A 14751-nucleotide genomic window follows, 5' to 3' on the forward strand; every position below is an offset into this window, starting at 1 on the left:
GGTGAAGTAGGATGAGGCTGATTCTGACCGTACCCACAGGCACGATCAAACGGCTCCGGAATGGACCGATCTGAAATCGCGCCGGTAGTCCGGCGGCTAGTAGCGTAGCTAGCGCCCCCGAGAAAAGGCAAAAGAAAAGAGAAAAAAAAAAAGAGGAGGAAAAGATTGGACGTGTGCCTTCGTCCAGCCGCGCATATCCCGTCGCCTTCGCCTTCGCCGGCCCGGCCCGAATCCGCCCCGCCATTACTGCAACCCAACCATGTGATGGTGCGGAGGAGGCGCCATTAATCCACCACCACGCCCTCTCTTCTCAGGGACCATGCGCGCGAATACGCTCAGAGCAGCAATGGCGACGGCGAGGATGGCGATGTCGCTGCCGTCGCCGGCAAGAGCGCTCTCGTCCGCGGCCGCCGCCCCTCCCGCCTCCGGCGTGTCCATGGTGCAGGGCGCGTCGCGCGGCATCGGCCTCGAGTTTGTGAGTACCACGATTTCCCAGTTCTGTTTGCGCACATCAATCCTTGCGCTCCTCCGTATTTCCGATTCGCTCACCGCGTGCCCGCGTCCGCGTGCGGCAGGTGAGGCAGCTGCTGCGGAGGAGCGACCAGGGCCGCGTCGTCGCGACGTGCCGCGCCCCCGACTCCGCCGCCGAGCTCCAGGAGCTTAGGCGGGAGCACGCGGGGCGCCTCACCGTGCTGCCGCTGGACGTCACCGACGAGAGCACCATAGAGGTAACGGGGTGACCTCCCCCCGCTCTCTCCCCCCTCATAAATTTCCATTTTCCAAAGGTGACGGTGATAACAGGAGTGGATCGAACCTTTCCATGGCAGGCCGCCGCGGCCGCAGTTGGGGAGACCCACGGATCCCTCGACCTGCTGATCAATGCCGCCGGCATCCTTTCGATCCCAAATGTTATACAGCCAGGTCTGTACCTCACATTGGAGCACTGTTTTCCAGCTTGCATTCGGTGAGTATGATGGCTTATCTGAAACCAGGCTGCTCTGATCTCGTGTTGCAGAGACCTCGTTGAGCAAAGTTCAGAAGTCATCCCTGCTACTGGCATACGAAGTCAATGCTGTCGGTCCTATTCTGGTCATCAAGGTAGCGATTACAGCCTTTCTTTCCGCTCCGAATTGTCTTGTGCTCACCCCGGTCTCTGAACTGAGCTTCGTTCATGTCAGCACATGCGCCCGTTCCTGAAGATCGGTGCGAGCTTGGAAACAGGGAAAGGTTTCTCGTTGGTTGCGAATATGAGCGCTAGGGTTGGCTCGATAGGGGACAATGCTCTGGGAGGCTGGCATTCGTACAGAGCTTCTAAAACAGCACTGAATCAATGTATGTTAACAGCAAGATGCATGCTCCATTCAGATTTCACTAGCTTGTTATTGGGTAGTCCATACCATTCTTGTTAATTTGTTATCGTGATAGTTTTCCCTCATGCAGTGTTTTGTCAATTTGATCCAGAGCAAACTAGTCATCCCACAATTATGTATGCACCTTTCTTTGTCTTAGATTTCTGAATTGCGTGCACTGGTCATGTCTTTGCAGTGACAAAGACTGCATCAGTCGAGTTGGGCAAGAAGGACAACATCGCCTGCATTTTGCTGCATCCAGGAACAGTCGACACCGATCTCTCACGGCCGTTCCAGAGAAATGTGGCCAAGGATAAGCTCTTCACGAGGGAGTTCTCTGTACAGAAGCTCCTGTCCATCATCGACAATGCCAAGAAGACTGACAACGGGAAGTTCTTCGCTTGGGATGGCCAAGAAATTCCTTGGTGACCACTGACCACTGTTTTCCAGTCAGTGATCATTTCTACCCTAATTTTCTTCTTCAGAACCACCTGTGTTTATTTTTAGCCTTAAACTCAATGCCTGAACCCACCTCTAGTAAGATCTCTGATATGAAAAGCATGTGAAGTATATTTCCCTTTTCTCCCAAACTACTTGAAAATTATGCATACATGATGTTTAGCGCTGAGTACAACTTTACAAGTTAAACTTGTTTCCTTGTATATGTATAAGCACTGGTGCCTAGAGTCTACTAAATTAAGTACACACACTTGCAGTGGGAACTTTCTTTTCTCCCAGTACATGTCAATTGCACTAAGCAAATTCTGGTCAGAAGTAACCTCTTCATACTGTGACTCTCTTTGTCCCATTAAGTCATACGCAACTTGTGGTTAGATCCCACCTTAATCTCTGTACTAGCATTAACGTTCAAGTCGACCAATTCGTGCTATCCTTGTGAGTGAAGAGTAAGGCTGCGAATTCGTTTGGCACTTGGCCGATTTAGTATGAATCCTGATGGGCGTGGGGCTAATTTGTACAAATCATCGTCGATTTGATCGAATCTGAATATTATAAAGGCTGTCTGTCTTGTGGGAAAGAACCATCAAACTGTAATGGATTTCGACAAATCCATGTTCTTTCAGTGTCCTGTGGAAAAAGCCAAGTTTTAATGTTGTCTAGGGGCCAATTCTGCCAATTTGTTATGGCATGAGATCTTGTGTTTTGCCTTTCTTAGGAACATGGTAAAGCGGCAACTCATAAATATTTTGCATCCCAAGTAGCTATGTCTCTCAATGATCAAGGTGGAAAAAGGGCGTAGCATTATAGTTTGAGCTAATCTAATATTTTAAAACACCAGAGACAAACATATAAGGCTATAGATTATGACATTACACAATAGCAAGAGCAAGCACCACACTTGTGACAGAAACCACCTTCATGCCATGTTCTTCACATAACTGTCAAACGTACATGTTGTATCAATCTGAAAAATATCACACATCACCACAATACCTTGCAGATCCTATTAGAACACCTTATGTGCCGCAAATATTCCTGACAAAAGAACATTAATATGATTAATCAGTTGTACATATAACATTAAAGTACACCAATGGTTGTTATCGAATGTCTATGCATGTACCTGAAAAGAGGTTGTAAATGGCCTTATGGACAACCTCTGTCTGGATCCACAGAAAACAATACTGTGTCAGTAACCTTCTATATGCCTTAGTATTTGTGTGCATTAGTTTTGGGCTAGCAAGTTAAAGCATTCTTTTTCCATTACCAAGCTAACACGGTAAGCTTATTTAATATTGTACATCATGTTCTTATAAAGGATAGGGCTCTTCGATAAATTGGTTTCTTAGGTATAGAGTATAAACAGATATAGTTTCCAATTATTATCAAGGTTGTGATACTTGAGATATTACGAACTCAAAAGGCACTTTGGAGAATTTCTCATTCGATTGAACAATCTAATAAATCCTCTTATATAGTTCAATTGAAATGGCTATTTGCATTCATCCATTTGAGAATCATGGTACCGTAAGAAAGGTGATGAAAAATACTCACTAAATAAGAAGAATATGTATAGGTATTACGGATCTTGATTGGCTGGGGCCAGTCTTGATTGATGGTCTCTATCTGGACATACATGGGAGCTGCACATTAAAGAACAGTAGAAATAGTTAAGCAGAGTGGGAAAAGATGACCAAAGATAGCGCTGCACAATATTTAAAAGCTGAAGCTTTGCACCAATACTTAACCTCAGGATTTTCTATGTTGTGACCAATCAAAATTGTTTTACAAAGCCTGTTAGTGCTATAGTGTGTCAACTCCATCACTATAATACCTCTAGTCCTACCATTTGATACAAAAGGGTATGCCCCGTTAACTTAACTGTGTACTTCCCCTGTTCTTTTCTATAAAAGAAACTATGGACAGGAAGATGGACAGATTGTCTAGGTAGCTATCTTTGCCACAGAGAAATGAGCATCTTCTGCACATTACTTCAAAAGAACACACAAAAGCTATCAAAAGATAAATATTGAAAATTACTACTGTACCTTCGCAGTGGTTGTAACCATCACCAATGTACTTCACACCTTGCAAAACTGGACATTCACAAACTGTTCCAGTGGAGGTGTCCTACATGTGCACAAAACAGCATACATGAAGCTAAACAGAAAAAAAAAATAGCACATGAAGTAACGTAATCTGGAGAAAATAGAACAGTAGAACATGTACCTTGCACGCAGTCACGTTAGCAGCCATATCTTGCCAACAACCGCCATTGTTGTCCAAGCATTGATTGGTTTGTATGTCTTCTTCTTGATCGTTAGACAATTTACAATAAGCTTACATCAGTAGTTTATAAGAGGCGTCGTATGGAATTTTAGGTGATACGGTGTAGATTAGAAATATATTACCTACTATTCTACGTCTATAAGCTTGTTGCCGTCTATACCATTGTACATATATTTGTGTAGTGTCTACAACATTATACTAGTCCATTGTAGGCTGCTATCGTACACAATGCATTGTACGAGTTTTTTCACAACCCTGGTCTCTACTACTCCTTCTGTTCCCTAATATTAGATCTTTTAGCTTTTTCTTGATTCATATGTATCTAGATACATTTTAGTATTTATGTTCACTCATTTTAGCATGTATGCAGTCAATATTTTTAAATAGCTGAAAGGTCTTATATTAGGGAACGGAGGAAGTACTATTCATGCCGTAATGCATGGAGTTAGTAGGGTACGATTTGGGAACTTAGCAGAAAAGAGACATATGTGTGTGATGACCATCCTAGCCCCATGGGCTGTTGGTCCATACCACTACTGCTTACATACTACCCCTTTTAGTTAATGTTTTATATTTCTACATTATTCATGGTAAAGATAAAAAACTATGAAAAATCATTGGGACCAACAAATCAAACCTTCATTTGAGCAAACCGATGGTTCATTATTCTCCTGGAAGCTGGTGCAGAGAGCTCTAAGAACTGCTCCTTTTTCTAGTTTCCCTGGGAAATAAAGATTCAGTAAGCAGTTAAGGTTCACCAGTCACCACACCTCGTGTAGCTATTCCATTTTTGAATTTGGAGGGCTAAACACTGACCTCTGTATTGCCTATTGTTGATTACAAGTGTTGGTAACATAGTAACATCACTGCGAGTACCCTTGCCAATCTGTGAAAAATAGAAGATGCTGCATTCAGAACTACTCCCTCCGTCCCACAATAGAAGAGTGCTTTTGTCACTAGTGTAAAAAACGCTCTTATATTATGGGACGGAGGGAGTAGCTTGGTAAATGCGAAAGCTAAGGTAGTGCTTAACTAGTAACCTGTGCATCTTGTTCAGCTTTTAGCACAGGATGATCCTTGTCCGCGTCAGGATCACCAACACACATGTCTACCGCTTTCTGACTAAGGCCTGCAGAACACATACACATTCACCAGCATTATTGTAAGTTTATAACTGCGCTGCAATTTGAAACATAGAGTGGCTGGTGCAACATTTGCATACCAAGTGATCTGATTACTCGGGAAGCACATTCATGAGGGTACATCTTTTTCTTCATTGGGCACGTAGTAGCGAAATGGGTCACATAGTCCCACCATAACCAAGGTTTCCCAGTCTTCTTTGCAACTTTGAACACACAAATTTGATATAAATTCTGAATCACCACATCTCTCCCATCGTACCCTTTGCTGAAACCTTGTTCTGGGTCCTGTGCACAATACCTCCCATGGTTGATACATTGGGACCTGCACTGCTTGCTTAAGACAAAGCTCTCTAGGCAATACCATGTAATGTAATGAGGAGTGAACTGTGTGTAGCCCTTCTTCTCGAGTGTCTGGGCCACACCTTTGAACCTCTTCAGGAAATCAACCTGGTCATCGCATTTTGGACCACATTCATCGTTACTGTTTGTCCAAAATTCATACTCAGCACGCTCATCAGGGTACGGTCGGGACTCCATCCAGTCCAAGTTTATAGTAACCAAGTTGCCATTATCAATTGCTTTCTTGAGACTGTCCCCCAGGCTCCTGGTTATAAGTGCTGAAGGAATGGTGATATCCGGTAAATCATCTGTTTTGTTTGCGCTTCTGCTCTCTGCTCCTTCTATTGCAAATAATGGTTCAGATTTTGTATTAGCAACAAGAACTGCTGCTGCTCCGGCTTTCTGCCCATTCCTCACCTTGGTTGCGAAGAAACAGTCTGTTCAAAGCAACCGTGTTGTATCATTCTCCATCCGATCATAAGTAGATGTGGTTAAAATTTTAAAGGTCGAGTATGCATATATACTTTTTAATGCATTGGTTTACAGAAATGATTATGAAATTGTACATTAGTAATAGTATTAGCGAAGAGATTTAGTATCTTTTCTTGCATCGTCATAACTCGTAAAATGTCGAGTAGGCACGAATTCTCCCAATTTGCGACTTACCATAGGATTTGTTATGTAAATAGGTATATGTTCCTTTTCATTATGAATCGCAATTGTATGGCCAACCATTGTGGGTAGAATGTTAAATGCCCGGGACCACGTTACTATTGTTTTTTTCCTCCTCCATATTGACCTTTTTCTATCTTTGCCAATAAATAATGAGCTATAAAAGGATTTGTTTTTTTCGTGTCACAGCTGATTACCCTTTTTTTTTTCCTTTTTAAAGAGTGGTATCCTTTGTCCAATATCTCGATCAAAGTACGGAGGTCATAATAAATAGAATACTGATCAATGGAAAAAAACCATTTAGCTGGATAAGGGGCGGATGTAGCCAAGTGGATAAGGCAGTGATATATTTTATTGGAATGCTATAATATATAATGCATTGGCTGGTTATAGCTAGGATCATCACCAGCAACTAGTGAAATGTGTTAAACAACATTATGTGACACGTTCAGAGGTGGTACGTTCAGCTCAAGCAATGCGTGTGACCATCAGGCCCCCGAGGCTCAAACGGACTTGAAGAGCGGCCCCGTGCCTCCTCCACGGCCTCATCCAAGCCACGGAAGCCTCCCCGCGCCGCGAAGCGAGCCTCACCATGTGTAGAAAATTAGGTTTAGGACTGTGCAACACTTAATATTGATAGGTGTACTAGGTACGTATATATAGATATAAGATGGGTCTCTACCTTAACTATGCAAGGGACTAGGAAGATGGCCCAATAGCACAATATACATGCACAAATATATATTCAACACCCCCCGTAGTTGAAGCGTCGCCAGAGACACAGAGACTGAACGGAACTCCTCAAAGGTGGAAGTAGGCAGTCCCTTAGTCATCACATCGGCGAACTGTTGTATGGTCGGAACATGAAGGACCCGGATGTGACCAAGGGCGACCTATTCATGCATAAAGTGGATATTAAGCTCGATGTGCTTCGTTCGGCGATGGTGAACTGGGTTGGCAGAGAGATATACGACAGAGACGTTGTCGCAGAAGACAACCGTGGCCTTGGTGACACCATGATGCAACTCCTGGAGAAGCTGTCGAAGCCAGGAAAACTCGGCCACGTCATTAGCGACTGCTCTTTTCTCAGCCTCTGCGCTGGAGCACGAAAGAGTTGGTTGTCGCTTGGACGACCATGAATGAGTGAAGGACCGAGATAGACGCAGTAGCCGGATGTGGAGCGTCGTGTGTCAGGACAACCGGCCCAGTCAGCATCAGAATAGGCTACCAGATCCAAAGAGGGAGATGCCGTGAGGGTGAGTCCGAGGGACATCGTGCCACGGATGTACCAGAGAATCCGTTTTGCGAGAGTCGAGTGGGAGTCACGAGGGGCGTGCATATGAAGGCACACCTGCTGCACAGCATACTGCAAGTCTGGTCTGGTGAGCGTCAGATACTGAAGTGCACCAACGATGGAGCGATAGAATGGAGCATCCGACGCCAGTGTGCCCTCCTGAGCAGAAACCTTGGCCTTCGTGTCAATAGGAGTAGCAACATGATGACAGTTGAGCATACCAGTGCGCTCAAGCAGTTCATGTGCATACTTCTGTTGATGAAGAAAGAACCCGTCGGGTCGACGAACGACCTCAATGCCAAGGAAGTAATGAAGAGCACCCAAATCCTTGATGGCAAACTCGTCACGCAGCCGCATAGTGATCTGTTGAAGAAGGGCTGCTGAGGAGGCCGTGAGGATGATGTCATCGACGTATAATAGCAGGTAGGGAGTCGTATCGCCGTGGTGGAGAACAAACAAGGAGGCGTCTGAGCGAGTAACACGGAAGCCGAGTGTCTGTAGAAATCCGGCAATACGCTGGTACCAGGCGCGTGGAGCTTGCTTCAGGACATAGAGAGACCAGGACAACATGCACACATGACTGGGAAGAGTAGCGTCGATGAAACCAGTGGGTTGTTCACAGTAAACCTGCTCAGCAAGGTGACCATGAAGGAAGGCGTTGGAGACATCCATCTGATGAACATGCCAGCCACACGAGACCGCCAACTGTAGAATAGTGCGGGTCGTGCCTGGTTTCACAACGGCGCAAACGTCTCGGTGAAGTCAACACCAGCTCGCCGACGGAAACCGCGGACCACCCAGCGAGCCTTGTAGCGCTCGAGAGTGCCATCTAGGCAGGTCTTATGGCGAAAGACCCATTTGACGCTGATGATGTTGGCGCGAGGGGGCCGCGGAACCAAAGTCCATGTGCGATCCCGCTGAAGGGCGTCGAACTCTTCCTGCATGGCTGCTAGCCAGTGAGGATCACGGAGCGCGGCCCACACAGAAATAGGAAGCAGTGACAGCTCGGAGCTGGTTGCTGCAAGGATATATTCATCGCTGGAGTATCGCTGGTTCGGACGATGGACACTGGCCCGAGCCCGTGTCAGGGGGCTGGCTGTGGAGGGGCCGGTTGCCGAGGGGCCGACTGTCGTGGGGCCGGCTGCCGAGGGGTCGGCTGTCGAGGGGCCGGCTGTCGAGGGCCGGCTGCCGAGGGGCCAGCAGCCGAGGAGCCGGGTGCTGAGGGGCTGGATGTCGAGGGGCCGGCTATGGAGGGGTCGGCTGCCGAAAGACCGGTTGTCGAGGGGCCGGCGACCGAGGGGCCGGTTGCCGAAGGGCCAGCTGCCGAGGGGCCAGCTGCCGAGGAGCCGACTGTCGAGGTGCCGGCCGTGGAGGAGTCCGAATTCGTGGTTGTTGAAGAGGCGTAGTCGGCCGTCCGGTCCACGACGCGAGGAGCGGTGAATCCTGGCGGTGGTCCAAGAGCCAACCGAGACCGGCCACTAGACGAGGGTGTCGAAGGGCCGCCGGTGTCCGGCGGTGATGCGATAGCTGCAGGTACATGCTAAAATGGAAACACCTTCTCATCAAAGTAAACGTGTCGCGAGGTGAAGACACGGTGGGAGACGGGATCATAGCAGCGGTATCCTTTTGTGTTAGGTGGTTAGCCGAGGGAGATGCAACCGATGGAGCGCGGTGCAAGCTTATGAGGCGCAGTGGCGGCGATGTTGGGGTAGCAGACACAACCGAAGATGCGAAGCTTAGCATAGGAGGGTGAGGAGCCAAAGAGGAGATGGTGAGGGGCAAAGTTGCCACGAGTGTGGCAAGGGCGAATGTTAAGGAGAAGGGATGCGGTGGCGAGGGCGTCAGGCCAAAAGTGTGGAGGCACATTGGCATGAAAGAGAAGCGTAGGGTGCGCTCAACTCGACCATTCTGTTGTGAAGTGTAGGGGCAAGTGAGACGAAAATCGTGCCATGTGTGGTGAGGAGAGTACGAACAACCAGGTTGTCGAACTCCTTCCCATTGTCTGTTTGGAACGCAAGAATGGGACGCCCAAACTGCGTAGAGACGTAGGAGTAAAATGCAACAAGGGTGGTGATGGCATCGGACTTGCGCCGCAATGGAAAGGTCCACACATAGTGCGAAAAGTCATCGAGAATGACAAGATAGTAGGAATAGCCCGTATTACTTGCAACAGGAGAAGTCCACACATCGCTATGAATTACCTCAAAAGGGTATGAAGCAACATGAGAAGAAGCAAAAAAAGGGAGACGAGTATGTTTGCCGAGGCAACAAGAGTGGCAAGAGTGATTCTCGTTCTTATTACATGTGAAAGAAAGCCTGCGAAGAATATGATGAAGAGTGGCTGGGTTGGGATGACCCAAGCCAGCGTGCCAAAGGTCCACCCGGGTGGCGAGAGCGACAAGAGTGGCAGAGGTGGAGGAGGCAGTGGAGCCGACAGAGTAGAGATCTTCAGGACTGTCACATCGGTGAAGCACCATCCGGGTACAGGCGTCCTTGACAGAAAACTAAACTCGTCAAATTCAACAGTAACAGGATTTTACGTGCAAAGTAGCGAACGGAAACGAGGTTTTTGATAAGGCCAGGAGAAATTAAGATGTTGGATAAAGAGAGGGGTGTGGAGGAAGAGGGAAAAGAAGCGTGTCCTATATGAGTGATGGGTAGATAAGAACCATCACCGACGGTGATGCGAGTAGAGGTGTTGATGGGATAAGAGGTGTGAGAGTACCGGGATGAGCGGCCATGTGGGCCGTAGCACCGGTATCCATATACCAGTCACCACCGCCAGCGTAGTTTGTTGGTGTAGGGGCGGAGTGCAGTGCCGCGAGCAGGGACGGCTCCCAGGGGGCCGGTGGAAGCCCGTCGGACTGCGCCGGCTGCCCTCCAGACTCGGCTGGTTGGCTGAGTGAGAGAGGGCCGTACGACGCTACGTACGGCTGGGGCGCGGCTTAGAATGCCTGATGCGACGACGACCAGGGTTCGAGGAGATCGCGAGCATGAGCACGGAGAACTGGCATGGAGTAAGTGTGCACCACGTCGGTCCACGTGTTCTGCCCGGCGTACCATGGAGCCGGTTGCTGCTGTGCAGGGCGAGGCACGCCACCCGAAGCGTCGTTCAGCTGCTGCTGGCGCCCACCGCGCCGACCAACGCGACGACGGCCATTCCCAGACTGGGCCGTCTGCGGCGGCCAAGGGACAACCGGCTGCGGGAGGCCGGCTGTGGGGGAGCCGGCCGCGCGCGCGGGGGGGGGGGGGGCAGGTCCACCGCGGGTGGCGGTGGTGAGAGCCGTTTGCGTGGCCCTGATTAGCGCCATCTTCAGGCGGCATTCCTCAAGCTTGAGGTACGCCACTACCTTGGCGAAGGTCGGCTCCGGGATGAGAGTCAGGTTGGAGGCGGTGTTCCCGAAGTCGTCGTTGAGGCCGGCGGTGAGGGTGCTGATGAGGAGCTCATCACTGATGGTCTCGCCAAGATCACGGAGCTCGTCGGCAAGCTTTTTGAGGCGCATGTAGAAATCATCAATGGATGAATCCAGCTGCTGACACCCATGAAACTCTTCGTGGAGGAGGACCTTGTGGTGGAGTTTGTTGTTGGTGAAAAGGCCGTCGAGCTTGGTCCAGACGGTGTAGGCGTCGTCCTCACCACACACCACCGTGTGAAAGAGATCTTTGAAGATGGTGAGGTAGAACCAGCGGATGATGGTGGCATCGAGGATCATCCAATCCTTGTCGTTCACCATGAGGGCCGAGTCCACGGTGCAATCAATGTGACCGTGAAGGAGGTACTCACGGAACACCAAAGAGAAGTACCTCTTCTAGGCCGAGTAGGAGCCGGTGGACTGGTCAAGGATCATCGAGACGCGGTCGAAGATGTTGAGATCGCTAACGAGGGTAACGTCCGGCCCAACAAACGGATTGCTGCCGGAGGAGATCGAAGAACGCGGAGATACCATGGTGGTGTCGGGGGATGAAGGGTTGTGGTGGCGGAAGCGGTGGAGTGGGGATGCGGCGACGGCGACGCTGGAGATGGCGTGGCGGCGGCGGCGGCGCATGAGAGGGCGCGGCGGCAGCAACACGGCTAGGTCGGGATCGTGAAGGAAACTGATACCATGTAGAAGATTAGGTTTAGGGTTGTGCAACACTTCATATTGATAGGATGCACTAGACACGTATATATAGATACAAGATGAGCCTTTACCTTAACTATACAAGAGACTAAAAAGAGAACCCAATAACACAATATATATGCACAAATATATATTCAACACCAAACAGATCCGCGCTGGCCGGCCTCTGCATGACCTTGTCGTGCCCCGAGTGCCCACCGGGGTGGCCATCCCGTGCCGCCCACCCCGTGCTAGAGGAGGAGAAGGACCCCGCCGCCACCGCGCCCCACGGGCACATGCGTCGCCGAGGCGGAGGAGTGCGACGCGGGCGACCTCTACTTTTCGCTCCTGGCTGCTCGTGGGAGCGACCAAGGAGCTCGCTCTACCTTTTTGAACCTAATGATGCGGTACTTGGTTGTCTTAACCGGAGATAATATGAGAAGACGTCAAGGTTGCATAAAAATGTTACTTTTGTGATAGTAATGGGAAAAAAAAGTTAAGCATTTATTTTTAGATTGCCCGTTTGCCACCCTTCCATGTCACGTATAACTTACCACCACCTCCAAGTACTCCATTCGTCCTAAAATAACCATCTTAATTTATACTAGTTCTAGTATAAAGTTGTATACTAAGCTTAAAATATTTATTTTGAGACAGAGGAAGTATTACTTGGAAATCCGTCCTAAATTGAAAGTTCAAATTCATGCCGAAGGTCTGCATTTTACTTTGGGCAATATAGAATCTTCATAACACTGTTAGCAGGACGAGAATTTCAATTTTTTCACATCTTATCTTTGTGATTGCCGGCTAGATCCGTATCTACTGCTCACCGACGCATCTATGAATTGTAGGTGCAACTGATAAAAGATGGTAGCACGAGATATATTCAACTGATATGGATGATGCTCAATTATAAATGTTGGTGTAGCGCAAGAGGACGTGTAGCAATTTCATACAAGCACAAATACATTGCAGTTTTCTGCACTCCATACAGCATATATCAATTCCAGATTATGTACAATTCCAGACTATTTACCATCGCTTGTGTCTTATCTACGGGGAGTGTGAGCCAGCAGGCGATGAAAAACAGTAGTATGAGATTAAGATTTTCTTTCCCCAGCGGTGGAAGATGATAAGTTTATAGTACGAAATGAAAAAGAAGAACGGACAAATTTACTCCGCCTTACCTCCTCTGTCGACGAGCAAGAAAACAGGAAGTGCGCCAGCTCGGCGAGAACGGAGAGAGATGCCATATTCATCGAAGTTGCTGCAAGCCTGCCCGTTGTATCTTGGGTAGACGACCACGCCGGTCATGGAGCCACCGTGCTGCGGGAAACCGAAGTCGGCACTGGCGCAGCCGTATGCGCCCTCGAGCTCCGGCGGCGACATCACCCTCAGACGGCTCTTTCTCCGGGACACTTCGGACTGCCCATGGCAGCAGCCCAAGATCGCTGCACCAATGATCAGTAGCCTCAGCATTTCGGCTGTGTCGATCGGATTGCAGAGCTGGTGGTGATAGCCGCCTGCTCTTCTAACTATGTTCAGGTGATGGATGGAGAAGAGGACGAGAGACACGGCGGGGAAAACAGAGGAAGAGAGCGGCCGGCGGCAGCGAAATGTCGGGGATGACAGCGACGGACGTCTTGGGAATTCCCTGGCGTTGTTTCTTGTGTTTTGGAGAAACAAAAGAGTTTGTGCGATAGTTAAATTATGCAAGTCGTGGATGACCAAGATACTATCAAGAGTACAATCCTAGAATGCTCCCCAGAGCTTACTCTAACTAGTTTTTTGTTTTGTTTTGTTTTTGCATGTAAGCTTACTCTAACTAGTTAGTAAACACTTTTGCAACTGAGCGTCCTAAACCCTTGTTCCGAGAACATCCCCGAGCTCTGTCTCCGCGTCGCCTCCCTGAGCAAGGCGGCCTGGGCCCCCTTCCCTCCTCTTCCCAGAGCGCCCCCTCCTCCTAATCGCCTAATCCCACCGCCGGTGTTGGCCACCGGCCCTTGCTCGCGTGGTGCCGCCGGCGGCGGCCCCGCTTCCCTCCTTGCGCAGCACGGCAGCTCGGGTGGTGGCGGCTGTGACGGTGTACACAGGCCGGCGATGGATCCAACGACGGTATGGCCTTGCAGGCGACGCAGCTCCGGGTGCGAGATGGTGGTGGCGCGGTCGCTTGGCTGCAGGGCGGCGCGATGACTGGCGGTGGCACTCTGGGTGGGCCTGTCGTGGGCTTTCCGACGTCGTCTCCGGCAGACGAATGTGTGGCTTGTGCTGGTGGTGGCGGAAACGACGGCACACACACTGCAGCGCGGCGCGGGGAGCTTCACGAGCCTGTTTCGGGCTTGGCCAGGTAGGTTGCGTGATTTGCTCCTGAGTTGCGTCCGGTCGGTTACCGTTCAAGCTGGTGGAGGTTGTCCCCTCCCGCGTGGCTTCTCATCCTGGCGCTCCCCGCTCCCGGATGTTCCCTCTCGATCCCGTCGGCCTCGCTACGCTTGCCACGGTGAGATGATGATGGTGACTGCAAGACTGTGGTGGCGCATATTGGTGGATGACATGTATGATGGAGCATGAAGGATCGTCCGGGGTCGTGGTTGGCAGAAATCCTTGTCGGCTTGTCCGGCACCGACGGCACCGACGCGGTGACGCCCGCGGGCGCCGCCGTACCTTCCTGATTGGCGTTAGATTTACCCCTTCCCCACGCCCCCTCGCGTACCGGGGGAAACCCTAGGACTTGTTCGGGTAGCAGCGTCGTAGTCGTCGCGTTCCTTCTTGAAGGTGTTGCTTGGTAGGCAGCATTTTGAAGTGCTAGGAGCGTGGTTGAATTCTCTGACGAGCGCATCAGTTGCGAGTCATCTTCGTTTTTTGTTGATCGGACGTTGTTGGCATTTTCTCTCTCTAGTTTCTCTTTTGTTTCTTTTGGGCATGCTTGCGCTGAGACCCAACAATTGTATAGGGTGGTTGCTATATCAATATAGCAGGGTGAAAGCCTATTTCGATGGAAATCTTGGCAAAAATTGCAGCGACCGAAGAGCAAAGGTGATGCCGGATTCAGAGACTACCACATTTTAAATCAAGCTGTGCTGGCTAGGCAGGCGTGGAGATTGTTGACT

At 49.6% G+C, this 14751-nt stretch overlaps 2 protein-coding genes across 2 annotated transcripts; one reads left to right on the forward strand and one right to left on the reverse strand.

The window, feature by feature from the left end:
* Positions 1-157: 157 nt before the first annotated feature.
* LOC123398007 (C-factor) lies at positions 158-2011 on the forward strand. The gene is made up of 6 exons (XM_045092516.1): positions 158-475; positions 576-728; positions 828-921; positions 1016-1098; positions 1179-1332; positions 1546-2011. Exons 1-6 carry the CDS (start codon positions 320-322, stop codon positions 1776-1778), a joined length of 873 nt encoding a protein of 290 aa, XP_044948451.1. The 5' UTR covers positions 158-319; the 3' UTR covers positions 1779-2011.
* Positions 1850-13414, reverse strand: LOC123398006 (vacuolar-sorting receptor 1-like). Its single transcript, XM_045092515.1, has 7 exons — positions 12832-13414; positions 5320-6015; positions 5138-5226; positions 4914-4983; positions 4735-4818; positions 4038-4114; positions 1850-3938 (listed from the first exon to the last, which is right to left on the reverse strand). The coding sequence occupies exons 1-7, from the start codon at positions 13121-13123 to the stop codon at positions 3681-3683; spliced, it is 1566 nt and encodes a 521-aa protein (XP_044948450.1). The 5' UTR covers positions 13124-13414; the 3' UTR covers positions 1850-3680.
* Positions 13415-14751: the final 1337 nt, after the last annotated feature.

This window comes from Hordeum vulgare, chromosome 5H (genome assembly GCF_904849725.1).
Source record: "Hordeum vulgare subsp. vulgare chromosome 5H, MorexV3_pseudomolecules_assembly, whole genome shotgun sequence".
NCBI lineage: Eukaryota > Viridiplantae > Streptophyta > Magnoliopsida > Poales > Poaceae > Hordeum > Hordeum vulgare.

What these genes read in the sequence shown, in the direction of transcription:
- LOC123398006 (XM_045092515.1), bottom strand. Translation starts at nt 13,123, where the DNA reads ATGCTGAGGCTACTGATCATTGGTGCAGCGATCTTGGGCTGCTGCCAT. An exon ending in AAGCTGAACAAGATGCACAG is followed by an intron (nt 4,984 to 5,137) that starts GTTACTAGTTAA and finishes TATTTTTCACAG; the next exon opens with ATTGGCAAGGGTACTCGCAG. An exon ending in ATCGGTTTGCTCAAATGAAG is followed by an intron (nt 4,115 to 4,734) that starts GTTTGATTTGTT and finishes ATCAAGAAGAAG; the next exon opens with ACATACAAACCAATCAATGC.
- LOC123398007 (XM_045092516.1), top strand. Translation starts at nt 320, where the DNA reads ATGCGCGCGAATACGCTCAGAGCAGCAATGGCGACGGCGAGGATGGCG. An exon ending in CCCAAATGTTATACAGCCAG is followed by an intron (nt 922 to 1,015) that starts GTCTGTACCTCA and finishes CTCGTGTTGCAG; the next exon opens with AGACCTCGTTGAGCAAAGTT. An exon ending in GTCCTATTCTGGTCATCAAG is followed by an intron (nt 1,099 to 1,178) that starts GTAGCGATTACA and finishes CGTTCATGTCAG; the next exon opens with CACATGCGCCCGTTCCTGAA.